The 22,892-nt window shown below is 40.5% G+C and overlaps 1 protein-coding gene across 4 annotated transcripts in view; it reads left to right on the forward strand.

Annotated features, from left to right (window-relative positions):
- The first annotated feature begins 17,989 nt into the window (after positions 1–17,989).
- The window catches only part of CETP (cholesteryl ester transfer protein), a 102,311-nt gene continuing 97,408 nt past the window's right edge, over positions 17,990–22,892 (forward strand). For 3 of the 4 annotated variants that reach the window (XR_003857733.1, XR_003857734.1, XM_029608723.1), the window contains exons 1-2: positions 17,990–18,236; positions 21,033–21,147. Coding sequence is in view for 2 of the 4 variants with exons in the window: in XM_029608723.1 (XP_029464583.1) it covers positions 18,113–18,236; positions 21,033–21,147 (239 nt within the window). In the remaining 2 variants the exon portion in view is untranslated. The remainder of the gene's footprint in view (positions 18,237–21,032; positions 21,148–22,892) is intronic. The other variant, XM_029608724.1, reaches the window with a different exon arrangement.

Consider the following 22,892-nt stretch of genomic DNA (forward strand, 5'->3'; position numbering starts at 1 on the left):
TTTGCATGGGATTTCCATGCAAGCATGCTAAGCATTGCTCAGTTTTCATTGTATATTTTGTGCAAGTAAAATTCCTTCCTGCATTGGTAATAAGCTTTAAAGAAAAAATTGTGCAGAAGGTTCAACACATTTTATTGCATTGGCCTGTCTGAGCTTAAGGAGTGCATTACTCTAGCTGCTTTCCTTTCTTAAAGATATCTTTGTAAGCAATGTCAGTAAACTTGACAAATGGCATTGACTTGTTTAAATCCTGCTAATGTAAGCTTTAAAAAAAAGAAAAAAAAAAAAGGACGAAAGAAGGCTATCAATATAGTTTTTGCCCCTGCCCACAATTTTGTTATACTTTGGCCAGTGGAGTAATTGGTGTTGAAGGATTTGTATTTTGTAAAAAAAATCAAATCATGTCGGAAAAGTCCCATCACTGCAGATCTTGAAGCAACAATCACTTGAATAGTGACACCAGCTCAAGCTGCACTGGCTAAGTGTCCACATTCAGAAAAAAGCTTTCATGAGAAGCTTATCTCACAGAGAAGTCCAAAAAGGGTGCAATCGAGAAACACCCAGTTCTAAAAACATTATAGAGTAATGAGGAAAGGATGGCTATTAAACAGTCTGTGACCTTGGACTCTATCATTTAAATAACATAGAGGAACCTTTGGAGAGTGTCTCAGATTATGGTACTCAGAAAACACTGGCAAATAACTTTATCACCCAATTTTGTTGAATTTATACTCAACGTTTTTTTGGCATTTGGCATCCAGAGAGAGAGAGACGAAAGAAGAATCATTTGAAGGTAAATAGCACCACCCAGAGACTAAGATGATAACTTTGAAACAGGCATGCAGGCACATATGTGCATGCATTTGCCAGCTCACATCCAGAGACATGAACATTTTATAACATACACATTCATAGCACACATGTTCTAGAATAGTCTGGACGAACATACATGTGCACACAATTTTAATTGGATGTGTGCATGTGCACGCAAATGCTGCTTCTACTGTGAAAGTGGGGGAATTTTATGAGGGACACGTGCCAACGTCATAAGTAGTTTTCCCAGTTGGCCCATTTAAGGGATAGGACTTCCAACCCCCCAAGTTTAATAGACTCCCTTTTTCCCTGTTAGCCCTGACCCTTAAAACGCCGCTGACTAGCCTAGATATTTTTATTTTGTTACGTACATGCCATCCACAGAAGTAATACAATTATGGGGCAGGGGACCCTGGTGCACACCTCTTGGTATTCTCCTGACATGCCCGTGCCCTGCCCAGACCATGTCCACGCCCCACCCCTTTTTAAAAAAAAACTTTTGACTTGTGCACGGGATGGGAGATATGTGTGTACACGGGCGGCTTACAAAATCCACTTGACTGACTTATGCATGTATCTCCTGGCTTTGGCACGCACAGGGCTTTTAAAATTCGCTTGTAAGCCTATACTTTCACCAAAACAGTGAAAGAATGCAACATTCAGAATACATTTTAAGAATGCCCAATATGAAAATTATTCCGGGGGCGCTGTTGAGCACGCGTTGTAGATAGACGTGTGAGCGCCGAGCTCCCGGCATTGGGCCCTCCATACCCTGTTCTAGTACGCGATTGTGATACAACAGGACTAGTATTTTATCAGCAGAGCGCTGTGAACTATTTATTATGGCTACCAAGCGAAAAATGGAAGATTTAAAACACTATGGCTTTCGAAAACAGACGCTGGAGGTGACACAGCAGGAAGAAGCAGAGGCCGCAGGACCCCATGATGACGCAGGCGGCGGAGAAGAGCCCTCTGAACTGGGCCTGGCACTTAATATTAAAGATATCCCCAGCTGAGACAAGATCCGTGGCTGGTTCATGGAACTCTGCACTGATCTCCGCCAGCATAAAACTGAGTTACTTGCCTCTATGGCTGAAATAAAGGAAGACATGGTGACATTGGGGAACAGAGTCTATGAATTAAAGCAACGTGAAGATGGGCAAGCGGCCAACATGGTGACATGCACTACTCAATACCAACTTCTGCAAACCGAAAATCAAGCAATTGTTGAAAAACTGGAAGATCTAGAAAACCGCTCCCGGCGGAACAATTTAAGTATCCGGGGTATTCCTGAGTCAGACTTATATAAAGATCCCACTAAAGTTGCAAGGAAAATGTGTTTTTTTTCTTACTAAAAATTCCTCAGAGCAGACCATAGCTTTAGACAAGAACCCACCAGTAATTGATATTGAACGAGCGCACAGGGCATTGGGCCCTAGGGCGGACAATAAAGCTCGTGACATTGTTCTCTGCCTCCGAAATTTTCCTCAGGAGGCACAAATTTACGAAAATTATTCTGATTTATTGAGAGATCTTGTCTATGATTCCCTTGAAGAGGGGGAAGTTGTTTCAGGAAGTGAAGACAGTGCAATCATTTGCCTTAATCATATAGGTTAAGGTATTGCTAGATTGGGATCCCTTAATTAAAGGGATGAGAGAACCATCTTTTATGTTTCTCCATTCGGAATTGGAAAACAAATGATGAAAGCAGAATGGAAGTTACTAGATTCTGGATTAAAATGCATTCAATTTTTTGCTAAGTTTTATCTGCTCCCATTAGAAGTTCAGGAGTAATTATTTCAAATACCTAAGGTGGATTTTATGGTAACAGTTACAGTTAGAAGAACTATTATCCCTGCAAAAAGGGGACGCATCCTTAAGAGAACATTGAGACAAAAAATGTGAGCAATTTTTGAGGCACATCTTTTCAATCATTAGCTCCACTATTTAGAGTGCAGTCTAAAGTTATGTTTTCAGAGCCCTTCTACGCTCAATTCAGCAGCTACTAAAAGGGGATGAAGCAGCAAGAATGTAATCAGCTACAGTATTTCTAGTTGACAGGTTATATGATCTCATAAAGTATTTTGTAGAACAATTGCTTTGTCAGTGGGTGCAAGGAGGCATGTATGGTTTCCCTTTAGAGAGCAAATGCTTTTTGGAGATCGACTAGAAAAAATGTTAAAGGTCTTTGGGGATTTACATTCCCAAAAATTACCAGAGGAAAGAGGCAAACAGAGGCTTAGACCTTATAAGACAACAAATCTTTGAGACTACAGAAGATTCTGCCCTGCTAAACAGGCTGTTTCTCAACAGTTCAGACAAAGAGGAAGAATGCAAATCTTTCGTGGAGCTAGACGAACAAGACCCAATTCTTCTTGATTCTTATCCTCAGCAAGTAGCTAGCAATGATGGACTATGGATCCATTCTTTGATACAGCCATTAGGAGGTCACTTTCACAACTATTTCAAAGAGTGAATCCAGATAACTACAGACCAGTGGGTCTTAGATATAATCCAACATGGCTATGCATTTGAGGTAGCATGCCCAGTGGGGAACAAATTCATGGAATCCCCTTGCATAAGTCCTATAAAGAAGGTAGCGATGCAAGTAACTCTGGACAAGTTAACAATTGCATGCAATTTGCACGGTCCATTATCAAGAGCAAAAGCACAGATGCTATTCAATTTATTTCATAATTCCAAAAAAGATGGAACTTATCTGATATTGTAAGTAAATTGGACTCTTGTGCTGTGGCATGATTGGCAAAGGCTAGCAGGTGAACCTGCTAGGCCTACGCCAACAGCTGGTGGACATGCCCTGAGCTGGGACAGAGTTGGAGCTTTACCTGTATCAGCCCCATTCTCTGCAGGTTGAGCCCTTGGGGGTCCAGGGGCCAGCAGGACATAGACAATGTTTCCCACAGAGCAAAGATGGAGGGAGTCTGGGGCCAAGCTGAGTTCAGGGCAGGAAGCCAAAAGAGAATCATCGGATCCAGGCCAAGGGTTGGGGCAGGCAGCAAGAAGAATGTAGTCCAGGGCAATGGGTAGTGGCAGGCGGCAAGCAAGTGTGGTCATAGTCCAGAATGAAGGTCAAAGATAGGCAGCAGGCAAGAGAATGGTCAGAGATCAAAGCAAGGGTCAAAGACAGGAATCATTCTGAGATAGACAAAGGCAGGAGATAGGACATGGAAGTCCAAGGTAAGACAGGGACTGACAAGGCAAGGACACGGGAGCAGGACAACAGAGGCAAGACTATACAGCAAGACAATGGGCAAGGCCAAAAGGCACAAGAGAGCAACATGCACTTCTAGGCAGGGGGAACTATTGCTAAGGCAGTGAGAGCATCGCGGCGGGGGTTTAAATACCCCTCCACATGACATCAGGAGGTGCCCAGATTGAGGTTTCCCACCATGGAGCCTTCTTAGGATAGTGCGCACCTAGGGACCAGGCTTGCTCGATGGGAGGAGCCGGAGGATGGCAGCGTTGACGCGATGGCGTCTTGATGAGTGCGGCCAGTTGCATGACCAGCCAAATGTTACAAATATTGGATCTGAAGATAGCTCAAAGCATATACATGCCTCATTTTTTAATGGAAACCTTCCATTTAGTCATGCTCTCTGTAAGGAAGGGAAAATTCTTAACATCACTAGACCTCAAAGAAATGTATTTCCACATTCCAATAAGAGAATCTCATCAAAAGTATCTTTGTTTTTGCATTACAGGAAAACATCAGTTCAGAGCTCTAACATTCAATTTAGCAACTACCCCCACAACTTTCACCAAGGTAATGTTCGTGGTGTTTGTGACCAAAGAGAGGTATTCTGCTAATGTGTAGTTTCTGCGCAGCCTGGCTTGTTCTATTTTCTTAATAGGAGGTGTATTGATGTTTTAGGGCCTGGTGTAATATTTGCAGCATTGACTTTTCATAGGTTGTTAATGTTTGAGTGCAGACAGTTAATGCTATTTTGGTTTAGGAGGTTTACTATTATAATTCAGGTTACTCATGGCTTTCTGAGGACCAAACCCACACCCAACACGCATTACAGTAGGCCTAATACCATATGAGTTCCAAGTGTCTTTTTTGCTTTTTTGCAGGGTTTTCTGTTGGCACCACAGCAGTACTTGTAAATATAATATACATCATGTTGTAAGTGATATTTTTATGTCAGAAGACTATATTTTGAATGTCCTTTTTTTATGCAAAATCTGTTAATTTTAGTTGTGTGTGGAGAGGGCTGCAGGTGATGGGCATGAGCAAGGGTGTGGGGTTTGCCTAGTCCTAGAGTACCTAATACCCTTGTACCTGTCCTGGGTTTGGGGGCTTACGTGTCAATTTTAAAAGTTTGGATCTCAGAAAGGATCTGAGGTTTTGGGAGTGTGTTTTTTTTTTTTGGCATGGAAGAGTGACCTAGGACAGAGTATAAAAGTAAGAGCATGAGAGAGAAAAAGTGTGTGTGAGAGAGACAATGAGACAGTCAGAGACTGTTTCTATTGTGCATTGGTGACTGGAAAAACAGAACTTAAGCATTAATTTAAAAACAAACAAACAAACCCAGAATGAGGAAGGGCAGCTAAAAAGCTAGCACTGGCCCTGCAATGTATGAAGATGCTTCCAGTACAATAAAAAGGATACAAAAAAAACAGACCGAAGGACAAGAGAGAGAGAAAAATAATTGTTAGCAATAGGAGGTTATTCCTTCCAGTCAGATAATACAAAATTAAGAACATATATGCTACATTTTGAAAACTACTAAAGACTAAGATTTGCAAGAGAAAAGGGGGATACACATCTTGTTGTGCTTTGGAATAATCAGAATTTTGGAGGAAGGAAAAAGCAGAAAATAAGCTGTTTGTCCAAAGAGGAAGTCTTCCTCCTTACCAAACAGGAAATTCTGCAAATGCAGCAGGCCTTAATAGCTTCTCGAATTCTTGGAAAAGCATTGCCCACTTCCAGGTCAATGAAACACAGTAACTCCTTGCATTTAAGGTCATTCACTTTCCAAGTTAAGATGCCTTAAGAAAATACTGTTCTGGTGCCCGAGGGATAACACTGTTCCCACAAAGGAACTTCTGAGTTTCTGTAGGCGCAAAGACTCAGGCGGATTCTAGGTTATTAGACCGGAAATCAGAAAGAAAATCAGTTACATAGTTAATGTAGGCAATGGTAACTTGAGCTATTAATTCTATCTTAGTATATTAAGGAAAAAAAAAGAATTCCATCTGTGAAGTAGGAATTGTGTTATAATTGTGGAGAGGCACTTTTCAGCCTTACCAACTTTTGTCTCATTAGAACAAGAATCTGGATTTTCAGAAAGCATTTGACAAAGACCCTCATGAGAGACTCTTGAGGAAATTAAAAAGTCATGGGATATGGGGCAGTCTCCTATTGTGGATTGAGGAGTGGACTAGTTAAAAGATAGAAAACAGAGAGTAGGGCTAAATGTGGAGAAATGTGAATAGTGGAGTTCTCCAGGGATCTGTACTAGGGCCACTATTTTTTAACATATTCATAAATGACCTAGAGATGGGAAAAACAAGTGAGCTTATCAAATTTGCTGGTGATACAAAATTATTCAAAGTTGTTAAATCACAAGAGGATTGTGAGAAATTGCAAGAGGACTTTGCAAGACTGGGAGACTGGGCATCCAAATGGCAAATGATATTTAATGTGGACAAGTGAAAAGTGATGAACTTAGGGAAGAGCAACCCAAATTATAGCTACAGAATGGAAGGTTCCACATTGGGAGTCACCACCCAGGAAAAGGATCTAGGAATCATGGATAATATGTTGAAATCCTCCGCTCAGCATGCAGCAGCAGCCAAGAAAGTAAATAGAATGCTAAGAGTTCATTAGGAAAGAAATGGAGAATAAAACTGAGAATATCATAATGCCTCTGTATCGCTCCATGGTTCAACCACACCTTGCATATTGTGTGCAGTTCTGGTCACCACATCTCAAAACAGATATAGTATAATTAAAAAAAGGCACAGAGAAGGGCAACCAAAATGATAAAGAGAATGGAATAATTCCCCTATGAGGAAAGGTTTAAGAGGTTAGGGCTCTTCAGTTTGGAGAAGAGACAGCCAAGGGGCGAATATGATAATGAGGGGGGGAGGAGTCAAGAATGCAGGACAAGCTTAGGCGCGGCTCCAGTGCTGGGGGTTAAGTTTCCATTTATTTGGTTTTTCTGTGGTTTAACATGCCTTCCAAGAGGAAAGGAAGAGTGAGAGTCTTTCCTGCCATGACCTACCCCCCTTTCGGATCAGCGGTCTATTGTGGAGTTCGCATTGCTCGTGTCCTCTATTCGGACACTGAGCCCCATTGACGAAGCAGTGAGAGGAGTCACGCTTTCGCCCTGGGAAATATCACTTAAGCCAGTCAGCCACCATCACCCATTGCCACACAGGAAACTGCTGTTCAGCTATGGGCGTGCAGTGAGGACCTCACCGCTGACTCCTGCACGGAGGGGGGGGCATCAGCGATAACACAGTGTTTGGATCTGAAACCTTTCTATCCCGCATGAAGATGATGCCGTGGAGGCCCGAACTGTTATCAACAGTGACCACCTGGATCCTGTTTTAAACAGACCCTCAAGGCTGGTACACTCGAGGAGTGAGTCAGTAGTTTCACAGCTTACTTTTCCTATTATTAAGCCAGAGGTACTGGTGATACTTGGCACTTTATGGGACTTGATAGCCAATCTGCCTCAGGCCTTCATGACTCAGTTTCAAAGTGTCCAGGATGTTTCCCAGAGATTGGATCTGTTGATTCAGGACCATCAGCGTGTATTTCAGGAACACTTGGAAAAAATTTGTTGAAAAGGTTCATGATGTTAAAGAAGTAAATTCAGCCATTATTCATGAGCAAGCCTTTTTAACTAGAAGAGTGGATAATGTGGAAAATCAGCTCAGCCATTTGAATTTGAGGATGACTAACTTTCTAAGAGTTGTTGGGGAACTTCCTTGATTAACCATACAGAAATACCTTACAGATATTCTACAGATTCCATCTGAGCAAATCCCTATTTTCAATAGGGTTTATTTTTTCCTTTCAAGACTAGAACTGATCGGCTTGGTTCACATCATTTCCTGCGAATTCTAGGAACCTTATCATCGCCTTTTGGAATCCTCTGCAAGTGAGATTTCTGAGTGATCTACATTCCTTGTTTCTTTTATATATGATCAAGATTTAAACTATTTTCAATGTATGAATGAGAGTTGTTTTGGTGACCTAGTCAGGATTTATCCAGATTTGGCTAAGGTCAGACAGGAAAGAAGGAAGGGATTCCTTGGAATGCGCCAAGAAGTTCAAGCTTTAGGTGCATCCTTCTTTCTTAGGTACCCCTGTAAATGTTTTGTTTTCTTTAGCCCAGAGCAGCTTAGGACTTTTTTAGATGCAAGGACTGGGAACATGCTTCCTTCCTCTTAAACATCGAATAATTGTATCTGTCTTTGAAAGTTAGGATTGGGTAAATGCTTGTGTTAATGCTTTTTCCTCTTTTTGATTATCATTCTTTCCTCTTTTCCCTTTCTAGTCTCCCTTATTTGTTGGACTTTAAAATGAGAGGAAGGTTATTATTTTGTGTTTTTTTTATTTTAGCTTTGTAAATCTATTCTGTTGTTAATACCCTCATGTTTCTGTGCAAAGGATTTTCTTTGTATTAATAATTTGGAATCTCATAAATAAATATAAATATATATATATATATATATATATATATATAATGAGCAGAATAGAGTGAGTAAACACAAATCAGTTTACTCTTTCAAAAAGTACACAGACTAGGGGACGCACAATGAAGTTACTAGGTGCTACATTAAGACAAATAGAAAATATTTTTTTACTCAACACATAATTAAACCCTGGAATTTGTTGCTTGAGTATGTGGGGAAATCCACTGCTCATCCCTGGGATAAGCAACATGGAATCTATTGACCTTTTGGGATTTTGCCAGATACTTATGACCTGGATTGGTCACTGTTGGAAACAAACCTTTGGTCTGACCCAGTAGGACAAATCTTATGTACTTATGTAGGTTGGTGTTATGTAAAATGTGTAAGGCTGTGACAGCCCCAGGGCTTCAATTAACCTCATATGTAATGATTTTACTTCCCAAAATTGCATAAAAGCTTGCAAAATTAATAGGATGAAACTAATTCAATTCTAAAAGTTTGTATAATAAAGATAGAAAAACACATTTTCAATTTATTTAAGATTTTTATATCCTGCCTAGTTCTAGGCAGATGACAATAAAACATACAAAAAATTCCATAAAATAATAGAACAGCTAACAATTTTATCAAAATGTGAATTCTGATAATTACATTCATTATTTTGACTCGTCAGTTTTCTTCCTGCTCTCGCGGCTGGGATCAGTGCTATGAGCTCTTATTCACAACTACTCAGGGACTTTTACCCTTTTTAAATTTCCTGTTGGACTCCCTCAACCATCTCAGGTGCAACCTCCTCCTCTCGCCTATATATAATTAACCCCACTCTTCTGCCATGCTGTCATATTTGTAAGAATCAACTATCAGTCCATTATCAAAAGAAAATCTTTATTGGATGGATATGGCCATCCAATAAATTGCATACAACAATTAAATTACAAAACAATTAGTAACATTCATTCAATTTACAAAACATCAATTACTAAAATATTCTCAATTCCCAGGGGTGACCACACCCTCACCTGCTGAATTTAAATTCACTAAATGCTCCATAGGATCCTGCAATATAGCACCGTTGTGGATGCAGGGCCCTCGAAGCCATGCTTCAGTTTCATAAGGGCTCTATAGTATCATGCTACAGCAATGTAGTGCCATTGGGGGACACAGGGCCATCAAAGTCTTGCCCCTCAGATTATCCTGCATTCGATCCTGATTACAGACGAAGTTCTCAGCAGTGTGCTGAAGCGCTGCTTCATAAAAGAGCAGGTGTCGCTCATTAAGCATGCCAACACAATTTTGGGTGATGCGCAGGCCAATCCTGGCCGTCAAAGTCGAAGACTTCACAGTCAACTCATCTTGCTGTTAGCTACCAATGCAACATAGGAGTAGGAATACCTTGCTACTTGGTATTTTCTATCCAGCCAGCTTTCAAGAATTGATGTGCTGTGCACTCCGGGTCATGGTCAACCCCCTGCCACAAGCCCACAGTAGTGTCATCTCACTTGCTGTGGGCACCCCACCAACCCAGCTGCGGCCATATCTTACAATCATTGATGCTGTCTAGTGCTTTAACAACTCTTAATGCTCTTGTTCAATATCTTACCTGAAATGCATACTGCTCCAGATAGCACCATCCCTCCAAAATCCACAGGAAGATGCTGCATATTGTCACCCATACCATATCTTACAACCCACTGATGCCGTCTAGAACTTTAACAATTCTTGATGCTCTTATTCATTATTATATCCAAAATGCACACTATTCCAGAGAAAGTATCATCCTTCTAAAATCCACAGGAGGATATTGCATATTGTCACCAACCTATCTGATTGCCTCCTTTCTGGAATGTGCTGAGTATCGCTATGTGCCTGTTGAACGCTCTATCTCAAAACCTATGGGGTTTATTACATGGGGTGTACTGTATGCAGTAATAATTGAATGGGAATATGGTAGTCCTGAATCACCCCAACTGCCAGGGGTCCACTAAGCTTATTTCTAGAGCATACATGAATAGTGCTAAATTGTCCAGTGTTTAATCTGGAGACCTTGCCGTAACAAATGTAAACTATCATATAGTGCGAGGTTGCAAGAGCCAGAAGATCAAACAAAAGAACTTATAACAAATAAACTTAGCAAATGTAGCAGCAAACACTGGGCGATTACTAGCCTACAATATTTCAGGCTTACTTTTCCAGGGTCCTTCAAATGCTATCATGCATATGCTAGAGACTATATTATGGGCATATATAAATCACCCTTCCATTTACTTGCAGTAATGAGGAAATTAACTTTGAGTAGCCCCAATGCTGGGCAAGCTATGATGCCACCTCATGAACACTAGATAAAATATCCTACTTGGACAACAACCAGTCAGTCGCAGGGGCAACTGCTCCTGGAAGAGAAAAGAAATCCGGCATGTGAGAGCAACTATTGCTATAGGCCGTCCCAAATTAACCTTAATAGGATGTGCTAATATGCTCTGGTCTTGGAAAATGTTGACATGCAAATGTTGGAGCATAGAAGGCATCAGGGATAATGAGTATCCCTTATACCAAACTACTTAGATTGTCAAGTCTATATTGACGCAGGGATGCTGAGCAAGATATCTGACTGCAAGTGCCTGACTATCCAAACCAAGAAGATGACGGATGATTTATAATCCTGCATTAACTTATCCAGTGGCAATATTACCTGCTATACTTCTGACCGTGGCCCCAAATTCTTAAAGGGGGGAGCCACATGCTGATGTCAAGGGAATAGAACCTTTGCTGGATGGCCATCCTTCTGACTCCCATCCCACGAGATTTATTGAAGTAACCTGCTGAACCAATCACTGGAAGCCAATGGTGGCCCTTTGTTTATTGATTCCTGGATGCATTCCATGGCCTGTCCATGAAACTGAGATAAAACATAACAGAAATCAAGCAGCATGGGATGAACACCAAAGATAGCCAGTCACAACAATGCGAATTAACGCCAAAAAGAGATAGTTCAGAGGAAAATGGGCCAAAATTATGATAATAAGCAAGAACATCCATACTGACAACTTAGATGTGTAAAGATCTTGTTCCATGCCAAGAAACTGCCATGTGCTCTCTCTCAAAGGCAATATAAGCCCACTACCAAGAGAATGCTGAAACAGAGAAAAACAGTGTCTGGGTGCAATAAGAGATTGGGAGAACAAGGTAACTGGACAACTCTAACGATATGGCGCAATTGTACCATCAAAAAGTGCCAAGCCACAGTGGCCCCAGTGCTGGGCCCGCTGTGGTAATATAGTCTTCACATCTCTTATAGACTCAAGGTCATTCTTTTTTTTTTTTTTAATTCTTTATTCATTTTGATACATAAACAAATCAAATTTGCCTATACAGAATACTGTGAAGTCTTTAACATATTCTATTATTGACTTATTTTCACCTTACAACCATTTCAAAAAGGGAAAGGGAAAGCAAAAAATTTTTTCTTTTAGTCAAAATTCTATAAAGATATTTATAATCACTTTACAGAAGTGGTGAAGGGGAAAATGAAATCGTATTACTTTTAAACATTATTCATCATGTTAAAAGCCACAAACCTAGCAGATGAAAAGTAAATCATTTAGAGAGAGGGGAGAAACGTGCAATCTTTAAAGAAGGAAACTTTAGGTTAAATTGAATAATTCACTATATAGTGCACGTAACAGCAGTGCATTATTTATGAAATTAGTATGTTCAATTTCCTCGCCTCTATAAACTCTTTTAACTGTTCCACACTAAAGAAAACATATCGCTCATTATCTTTCATAAGAAAACATTTACAAGGAAATAGAATTTTAACTACATAGCCCAGCCCTCTAGCCTCTTGTCTGAGATTAAGAAAACCTCGACGTCTGGCTTGAGTAGCCGGGGCTAAATCAGGAAAAATCTTCACTGTTGCCTCGTGAAAATTAACAGGATATTTCCTGAAATACTTTTTCATCACAAAACCAATATCTTTAACTGTTATAAACTATACCAACAGTGTTCCTCTACTAATTACGTCCAGTGTTGAGTCTTCCAAAAACCCCGTTAGGTTCCCATCAAAGGGAACATTAGGGGGATTTCCTGGACGTGTTGAAGTAGGAAGGAAAAAGCAGGTATTCACTGAAGGTAAATTTTCCTCTGTGATTTCCAAAGTTTCCAGGAAAAACTTCTTAAGGGTAGTGTAGGGAATTTTCCCCACTACCTTAGGAAAATTTATAAAGCGTAAGTTCAGGTGTCTGGATTTATTCTCAATAAATTCCATCTGTCTGGATAATATTTGGCTATCTTTTATCGCAGCAATTTTATATTGTTGAAATTGTTTGCCCTCCTGCTCCAAAGTTATTACTTTTTGTTTTAAGCCGTCCACCTGAGATTGCAAGGCAACAGCTTTTTGAGCGCTCTGTAAATTAGAAGAATCAATTTTTCCATCCAAAGAGTTTATAGCTGAGGCCATCCCGGCCATAAAATCCCAGAGGGAATCAAGTGTTACCTGTGCAGGGCGTGATGGTATCGTAATCAGTTCCTTCCTCGTGGCAGTCTCCGGTGGGGGGCCTTCTCCCCGGGGAACTCTGGGGTCAGTTGTTCCTTCCCCTCTCTGCTCTTCCACCGGACTTGAGGTATAGATTCTCAAAACAACACCATGAGGAGTTTCTGAAAAAGCCTCTGGGTTCAAGTCGGCCCGGGCGTCCACTGCACCTCCGTTCCTCGTCTCCTCCGTCAGCCCCTGCACAGGCGGCGCCCTCTGTTCCGGGCTTAGAGACACCTCCCCCGCAGGCACAAATGGCTCCTCCTCCCCTTCGTGCGCATCAGGTTCCTCAGTTCTCTGTTGAATCACTGCTGGACTCAAAAAGCTGGTTATCTCAGTCTGGATAGTCGCAGACGGGACTGGTTTAGACGGGTATGTCCGAACCTTACCCTTTCTTTTTGCAGGCATTTTTCAGGCAGGAAAAAACACAAGCGGCTGAGAGCTCCGACTAGGTCTCAATGCGTGCAGCCATCTTGGTTCCGCCCCTCTCTCCAGACTCAAGGTCATTCTGAGGGGGCCTGATTAAGAAGCATTGCCAAGCACACAATGCTATGTTTGAACACATTAATATCATAAGGTCTCCAAAGGAATAGTAACAAGGACGTTGGATAGCAAGAAAAGGCTGCCAATAAATGGATGCTCATACCACCCCCAGCATGGTAACCTGCAAGACTGTAACAGAAGCAAAGTCCTTAAATGATGCATGTTCAAGCAACCTTACCTGACTTAATGAAGGCTGCTCACCCTGAAAATGTTGCTAGCCATAATTTTCTGTTAAGCTACCTTAACATAAGACTTGAAGGTAACCCGCACGAGGCAGTGGCCAATACCCTTCAAAGAAGCATGGGCATAACCTGCACGGAGCGGCAGTCACTACCACAACAAATTGTTGGACAGGCTGGATGGACCATACGGTCCCTCTCAGCCGTCATCACAATTTATTTATTTATTTATTTACAATCTTTTCTATACCATCATTAACTTATTTACCATCACAACGGTTTACATAGAGGCACATATAGTAACATGAAATTATTAAAAATAGTTAAGGGGGTTAGGAACCTACATTTTTTTTTATACTTATTGCTTAAATAATTGCTCATAATATTTAAATGCTTCTCTAAATTTTTCTTTAAAATCTCAGATGGATGTATGAAAAGTGATTCTTTTGAAATATGTAGTATGGATTTGAAAATATGTATAGAGTACTCCACCTGTAAAAGTCATTATAGCAAGTAATGTATTGTATTTACATGTTAAAATCATAAATAAACAATTAAAAAAAAAATAGTTAAAACGTTAAAGAAGTGCCAACAATGATCCAGTTACAAAGTATATTCTAATATAAAACTATTTACTGAATTTCGTTTATCTTGTCCTTTTAATACATGTATCAAAGTTAATTTACATGTAAGTCTCTCTTGCAATTCATATTCTATATAAAGTTATCAGTGAGAAGTGGGTAAAAATAACAAGCACATAGTAAAACTAAGTGCTGAGTTTATGATGCCCACTTTTATTTATTTTCTCCGTTCTCTTTATGAAACGCCTGTTTAAAAAGCCATGTTTTTAAATTTCCTTTGAATAGTTTAAAATTTCTCTGCAATCTTATCTCAAGAGGCATTGAATTTCACAAGTTAGGTCCTGCTAAAGACAGTGCTCGCTCCCTTACCTGTGTAAGTCGTGCTGTCATAACAGATGGAACATTCAGGAGTGCTTTATTAGCCGATCTCAGATTTCTCTGTGGTAAGTGTACATGCAGTGCTGTTAAGCCATTCCGCTTTTTCATCATGAATTAATTTATGCATTGTACATAGTGCTTTATATATTACTCTTTGTTCTATAGGTAACCAGAGTAATTCTGCTAGTGTTTCAGTAATGTGATCTCTTTTCCTTTTACCTGTAAATATTCTTGCGGCAGAGTTTTGTAATATTTGAAGTGGTCTTATAGTCGTATATGGTAGTCCCAATAACAGAGCGTTACAGTAATAAGTGCTTGCAAATATTAGTGCTTGTAAAACTGTTTGAAAATTTGATAGTGTTAATAGAGGTTTTAACTTCTTTAGAACCATTAATTTGGGGTATCCTTATTTTACTTTCAGTGATATGTGTTGTTTAAGGTTCAGTTCTGGGTCTATTATTATGCCAAGGTTGTGTACCTTCTCAGCTAATTCCACTTTTTGATTGTTTTTTTAGTATTATTGGTGTTTGAATTAGGTAAATATTTTTTCGTTCCAGGTGCAAGAATTCAGTTTTTTCAATATTTATCACTAGTTCCAATTGATTTAATAGCTGTTTGATTATGTCCAGATAAATATTGGCTAAGTTTAATGTTTTTTCAATTGCATCATCAATGGGTAAAATTTACTGTATGTCATCTGTGTATATATAGCGTACAATTCCAAGACCTACAAGTAGATGACATAACGGTAAAAGGTAAATATTAAAAAGTGTCGCGGACAATGCAGACCCCTGTGGTACTCCTATTTGTAAACTTTCTCTGACATTGTGTTTTTAATCTGCACCTGAAAAAAATCTATTACTTAAATATGATTTGAACCAGGCAATTGTGTTACTATGCAGACCTATTTCTTCCAGTCTTTTGATTAGAATTTCATGGTTCACTGTGTCGAATGCTGATGTTAGATCCAATAGGATAAGAATGTAATTTTCCACTATCAAAGCCTCTTAAAATATTATCAGATAGTGAAAGCAGTAACATTTCTGTGCTGTAATGTTTGCGGAAGCCTTGTTGTGATGGATATAGGATGTTGTTGTTTTCTAAATGTTCTGATAATTGTTTTTGGACACTATCCACGGCGGCTAACACACTAATGACAAGCAAATGGAGTTACCATAGTATGCCTGCTTCATGGGCTGACCACTTCTTCACTACAGTGCTCCTGGCTGGATAGTCCTTTTGCCTCCAGTACAGAAATGTGACTGAGGTTCTGCTTTTTCCCAATGAGTACATGCACCAAAACAAGGCCTTCCAACCACATGGAGGTGCACAAGCCTGGCTGCTATGCACATCCGTCAAATCTTTTCATTTGCATCAAAGAGTGGGATGGCAATGATGTTCACCTGCGTGGGAGTGTAGGGGTGAACTGATATGGTAATGAGCTGAATATGTGCTGCCACCAAAGAACCACATTGCAATCATACACTCTATTCAGAATAGTTAAGTTGCAAGCAGATTGTAAGAAACTGCCAAAGCCGCCTCCGATACTGGAAGACCGGGTATCCAAATAGCAGACAAAAATTCAACCTGCATAAGTGCAAGGTGACGCACACAAGGAAAACAACTCATGCTGTAGTCACACGATGTCAGGCTCCACTCCAGGAACCACCCCCAGGAAAAGTTGCAGGAGTCGCAATGGAGAAAACATCCAAATAGTTGGTTCATTTTGCCACGTCGGTCAAAAGCAAATGGAATGCTAGGAACCGACTAGGAAAGAAATGGCGAACAAAACAGAGAATGTCACAATGCATCTGCATCACTCCATGGCGAGACAGTGCCCTGAGTAAAGAGGCTAATGCTGTTCAGCATGGATATGCTGGGGGGATATGATAGAGGCCCACAAGATCATGAATGTATTAGAAAAGGTTAAATGTGAAATTCCAATAATGTAGGACTAGAGTGCACTTTTTTCTTTTGTCAGTAACTGCCGCCTGATGCAGGTCACTCCCAAGCCCCATGCCGAAGGCAGCAGCACTATCAAACATCTAGTCCTTTATGCAAAATGTTTTATATAATATAAATAGATCCATTAATGAATGGCTGTTGGCCCATGCTGTAACACTGCTACAGGAACTTACTGCCATCCTAGCCAATGCCACCTAGTAGAAGTCATGAAAGGACAGCTCTGGACGGCTTTGAAACAGTGGGGTGCTGGTTTCAGAGGCTGGAAACATGGTGATGTATTAGATCCTTGAGTCCGTCCTGCCTTAAAATGAAGACCACTAACCATTTTCGCAGTCCAGCTATTAGTCTGACTGTGCCCGGATTTAAAGGGCAGCCTCCAGAACTGCACACAGTTCTGGAGGCTGCCCAGACAGAATGAGGTCTCGCCAGGTGATTTGGCGGAGGAGTAGGACCAAGGCGAATCAGCAGATTGGCTCATGGCTGGTGCTGCTGGGGGGCCACCTTATTCGGTTTGAATGGTCCTGGGGGGAGAGCAAGGGGTTGTTTGGTAAGGATGGGGTTCATCTTTCCTTCATAGGGATGGATCTGTACCTTAACTTGATTCAGGAGGCCTTGGAGGAGCTGTTTCCGCTGTAACTGGGGCTGCATCTTTGGGGGGTCATGGATATGTCATATCCGTATCTATGGCGGATGGCCCGAGCCACTACAGCTCATGTTGTTATTGTTAATGATTGTTCCTGCTATAACTTGTATTGGTTGACAACCGGGGGGGGGGGGTGGCAGTTTGAGGTATGGACTCCTTGCTGGGAGTCGGCGGGGGTCCATTGGCCTGACTCCTTGCTGGATAGTGGCGAGGGTACATTGGGTTGGCTCCTTGCTGGGAGGAGGTGGGGGTCTGATCTTGGTGCAAGGGCTGGAATGTCGAGCCACATGGCTGGTGTTGACTGTCTTGCAGACGGTTGGTGGGGGGGAGGTGTTGTTGAATCGAAACTGTGAATGTTATGTGCAGGGCTCGGGCCTCCCTGGTGTTAATAAAAGCTGCGGCCTTTGTTAAGCCAAACTGATGTCTGTGTATTATTGGAATTGTGAAAAGGGGCGGATGCGAGTGAGTGATATCCTGGATGCCCATGTTATTTAGTTTCAGCCTCTCTGAAAGTAAGAAACTTCAGAATGAAAATCAACTAGTGCTCTGGGCACAGGAATAAATCTGAGGTATTTAAGGAAGTCAAAGTTTAGATTGTGCTTTGTTCTAAAGTTAAAGGAAGTAGGTCATATCCTGCTCTATTTTCCCTTTTCATTTTCTTTAAGGCCATAAAAGTGTTTAAGTAATCAGCACTGAGTGAGAATCCTCTGTCCACGTGGCTATGCCTACTTCCTGACCCATTCACCTCAGCATGCCTACCACCTGCTGCTCCTATTCTCTCACAAGAACCGAGCTGTAGGCTGGCGCAATGCTGCTCAGATTCTTAACGCCTCTGTTCCTTCTCAGCGCTTCCTCCGCTTGTGATTTAAAGCCAGCCTCATTTAAAGAAACTGGAATTGTCTGCAGAGTCACAAAACCAGCCGCTTTAGTATGTAAGTTGCTATGCTTATCATTTTTTTTTTTAGACCTCTGACGATGGAAGACAGAAAAAGATGTAACAATAGACCTCATAGGAAAATCATGTTCTGAAATTTTTTTAAATTTATTTTTATGCTAATCACTTGTTTACATCTTATGTTCTAACGTTATTAAAATGCCTTAATTCTGAGTTAAATATGTTTTTATCAATATACATTATTCACGTTAATGAAAAAAAAAGTGTTGTTTTCTTGTACTAGATCTATGATAGATGACTAAATTATAGGCAGCTATTGACACTAAAACACCAGCTCCCATCCACTTCTGATCTTAGATGTGAAGTATGGAACTGTAACAGGTAGTACAACATATTACACACTGCATGCATCATTCTTTATTCTATGATAGAACTAACAACAAAAAACATATTATTAACTGTAAGATTCTACCATTTAATGAATTTAACTTAGTTATTTAAAGAGAATTAACATGCACAAAATTTCAGACAGATGAAAGCAGCTCCAGGTTAAAAAGTACGTTTTTGACATGGCAAATTAGGAGCTAGCGCTTTGAAGAGGTTCCCTGGTGCTACTGGGAGCATCTTTGTGTGTGTGTGTGTGTGTGCATGAGCAATAGCAGAACAATGGAAACCCTGATTATTTTGGGAAGTAGAGATGTAGCTGACATCACTCAGTTGCTGCCACAAAATATACGCTACCAGCGGCAATAGAGAGCCCTCTTCAAGTCAAGCTACTTCGCAGCCTGCTTAAGTCTAAACCTATTGTCCTGCAGGAAGTACTGACTGGACAGTAAGCTGCACTGATTTGTGGGGATGGGAGTTTCCTTTGAACTTTAGTGCATGTTTCCCAGCATGTTCTTATGCCTTCCAAATCTCTCCTGTTGAGCAGGAGAGCAATGCATTTAGCAATAGTCACCTACTCTCCTGCTATAAAATGTTAATCTCCTATTGCAATGCTTACTGTGCCTAAGCTGAATAGCTACATCTCCTGCAAGAAAACAGTGTCTTTCACTCCCCTAGGACTCCCTTTTCCTTCTTGTAGTAGGAGGGTAGTGCTTCTTAAAGACCCAATTTTCCTCTATCATCCACACACACTGCTCCAGTGATTCAGTTTAAATTGCACAATGCTGGCGTGTGACTGGATGGGGGTGGTGCAGGCGCAATTAATATTTCCCTCTCATCAGTCGCTCCCCCTTGTCAGCGCTGAAAATCTCTGGGACTGCTCTTCCTACTGTTCCCATTCAGATGAATAGGAAGAGAAGAATTCCAAAATTCAGGCATGGCGCAAGTCTGAATTCTAATAGTAAGCCGCCAAGTGCTTCAAACTTTGCATTTTAAGATTCTGCATATTGTGTGAGCAGCAGGGGAAGAGTTATACATATGGAACCGGTGTGAGATCATGACCAGTGCAACCTTGAGCCTGGACACCCTGGTTCAAACTTCGCCACTGGCCACCACCACCACTTACCTTCTCAGTCACTTGACCGCCCTATGCTGACACAAGGGTCCAATGAAGTAAAGGATTGCTCCCATTTTGTGTTCCTGGGGAAAATGCTTAGTACATAGGTATTAGACTGCAAGTCTTCTAATGCAAGGACCTTACGACTTATCTTGAACACGTTTTTGTATTAGTATTATAAAATAAGAGAAACACCATGTGAGAGTGTTAATTTACAGCATCAGCAGCATTCAAAGGGAGGAAGAAAACACCCACAGCAGTTTAGCTTCTGCACTGGACAGGAATGAAATGTAGAAAAGAAATAAAAATGGGAAACCTCAGTAGTCCCCAAATATTTTTTTAGACTAAAAGTTGTCATCTCTATTCCTTCTTTTCTCATTAATAAGGTAAAACCAACAAAGCAATTACCTAGAGTTGATAATTTTAGGGTCACATATTTCAATATAGAAGCTTTTGGGATTACTGAGGTTCCTTCCTCACATAACCTTCTTTCACATTTTCAATCAGATTTTTACTTCATTACTGAGATTTTGATATTCAAAGGTTTTTGGGGTTTTTTATGCCCATCTTACTTAAAAACATCCACTTTTATGAAAAGAACAGCAAAGTTGGCCCTTATCAGAATCTCACAGATGCATGGAAATATATGAAGCATGAACAACTGATGAATAGCCAAAGAGAAAGACAGTTGGGAAAACAGGGGCTAAGGCATGAATAAAAATTGCACACCTTCTCCCAATTCCTTCTCATAAAGTGTGAAAATATAAAAAAAATAAAATATATCATACGTAAAAAGAAAGAAGACCTAGTAAAAAGACCAAAAGAAAACAAACAATAGAACCTAGAAAGAAATCCACTGCTGTTTTGAGGAGTTTTTAGTACTGCTGGTTTAAATTTAAATTTAATTTAATTTGAGAGTTATAGCGTGCTTTTCTGGGGGTCAAAACCTCTCTCAAGGCAGATATAAAGATTAGGAGATTACATAGGACCATCTCACAGTTACATGTTACAATTAAGGAGCAAGGATACAAACATATAGTCAATGATCAATGTGAAAGAGGTGTTAGAACATTCAGCTGAATTAATTATCTGATTTGTGAAATGCACCTTCCTTCTCTTCCTCATACATACAAAAATATTAAAATTTACAAAGCATAAGCAATTGAAACATTACTTTGTTTCTGCAGATGGGTGCTAATAAAATAAAATGGACAATTCTAATCTGTGATCACTTGTGTCTATGGTTAGTAACAGCTCCTGAGTTGCTCATAAGTTTTATGGGTGGATATCTGCCTAGTCACCTCAATTATATCCTTTTTTTTTCTGCCGCAGTGAACAAGCAGACAGCGCAGGTGATTCAAGCTGCATTCAAGCATGCGACATACCCAGACATCAATGGAGAACGAGCAGTGAAAGTCCTTGGCAAAGTGACCTATGGTCTAAACAAGTAAATGCCATTTTTCTGTGTGCTGTCCTGTTAAATTGAGATGGTGGGGCAGAGCACAACCTAACCTTAATTTCACACTTCCATAGAAACATAGAAATGACGGCAGAAGAAGACCAAACGGCCCATCCAGTCTGCCCAGCAAGCTTCACACATTTTTTCTCTCATACTTATCTGTTTCTCTTAGCTCTTGGTTCTATTTACCTTCCACCCCCACCATTGAAATATCTAGCTTGATTAGTTAGGGGTAGTAGGGGTAGTAACCGCCGCAATAAGCAAGCTACACCCATGCTTATTTGTTTTACCCAGACTATGTTATACAGTCCTTATTGGTTGTTTTTCTTCTCCCCTGCTGTTGAAGCAGGGAGCTATGCTGGAAATGCATGATGTATCAGTCTTCTCCCATGCCGTTGAAGCAGAGAGCCATGCTGGATATGCATCGAAAGTGAAGTATCAGACACATTTGGTTTGGGGTAGTAACCGCCGTAACAAGCCAGCTACTCCCCGCTTTGTGAGTGCGAACCCTTTTTTCTTCTCCCCTGTCGTTGAAGCATAGAACTATGCTGTATATGCATTGAAGGTGAAGTATCAGGCTTATTTGGTTTGGGGTAGTAACCGCCGTAACAAGCCAGCTACTCCCCTCTTTGTGAGTGTAAATCCATTTTTCCACATTTCCTCTTGCTGTTGAAGCTTAGAGCGATGTTGGAGTCACAGTAAGCATGTGTATGTTTATTGAATAAGGGTATTGTCTCCAGGCAGTAGCTGTCATTCTGGTGAGTCACCCACTCTTCATTGGCGGCCTCTTGACTTTATGGATCCACAGTGTTTATCATTGGTGGCCTCTTGACTTTATGGATCCACAGTGTTTATCCCACGCCCCTTTGAAGTCCTTCACAGTTCTGGTCTTCACCACATCCTCCGGAAGGGCATTCCAGGCGTCCACCACCCTCTCCATGAAGAAATACTTTCTGACATTGGTTCTGAATCTTCCTCCCTGGAGCTTCAAATCGTGACCCCTGGTTCTGGTTCCATTCATAATTATTTCTTTAAAACAAAAGTATTTATTTATTTTTATTTATTTATTTAAAATCTTTTCTATACCATCGCTAAGTTATATACCATCGCAACAGTTTACATTTAGGCACAAATTAATGTAGGTAAAAGTGTACTGTAGAACATTCTAAAAGGTGCCATCAAAGGTTCGGTTACAATAAATCATTCAAGATAATTAGTTGTTTAGTGAAGTGGGTCATGACCTAATGTACCGATAAGGTATTGTTTACGGCTAAAATTCATTAATCAAGTGTTATAATTATGTTTATAGTGATGTAGAGTTCATTGACCACTCTACTGCACATTTCTAAGTGCTGTGTGTCGGTGCTCTTCTGCGTATTCCTGAGTATTTTCTAATCTCCCGTCTCTTTATAAAATGCCTGTTTAAAAAGCCATGTCTTCAAACGTTTCTTAAATGTTTTGAGATCTCTCTGCAATCTGATCTCCCGAGGCATTGCGTTCCAAAGTGTGGGGCCTGCTAATGATAAGGCCCTTTCTCTTATTTGGGTTAGTCTTGCCGTTTTTACTGAAGGAATGGTTAAGAGTGCTTGATTTGCCGAACGAAGGTTTCGTACCTGTTTAACCATTTTAAGAAACTATAAAATATATGATAAATTCAGAGAGGTAACTTTTTAAATGAGTTAAAGTTTGTTTTGTCTGCATCAGTTAAAAAGTGAATTCATGTTGCATAGTTA

This window comes from Rhinatrema bivittatum, chromosome 7, assembly GCF_901001135.1.
Source record: "Rhinatrema bivittatum chromosome 7, aRhiBiv1.1, whole genome shotgun sequence".
In the NCBI taxonomy this organism is placed as follows: domain Eukaryota; kingdom Metazoa; phylum Chordata; class Amphibia; order Gymnophiona; family Rhinatrematidae; genus Rhinatrema; species Rhinatrema bivittatum.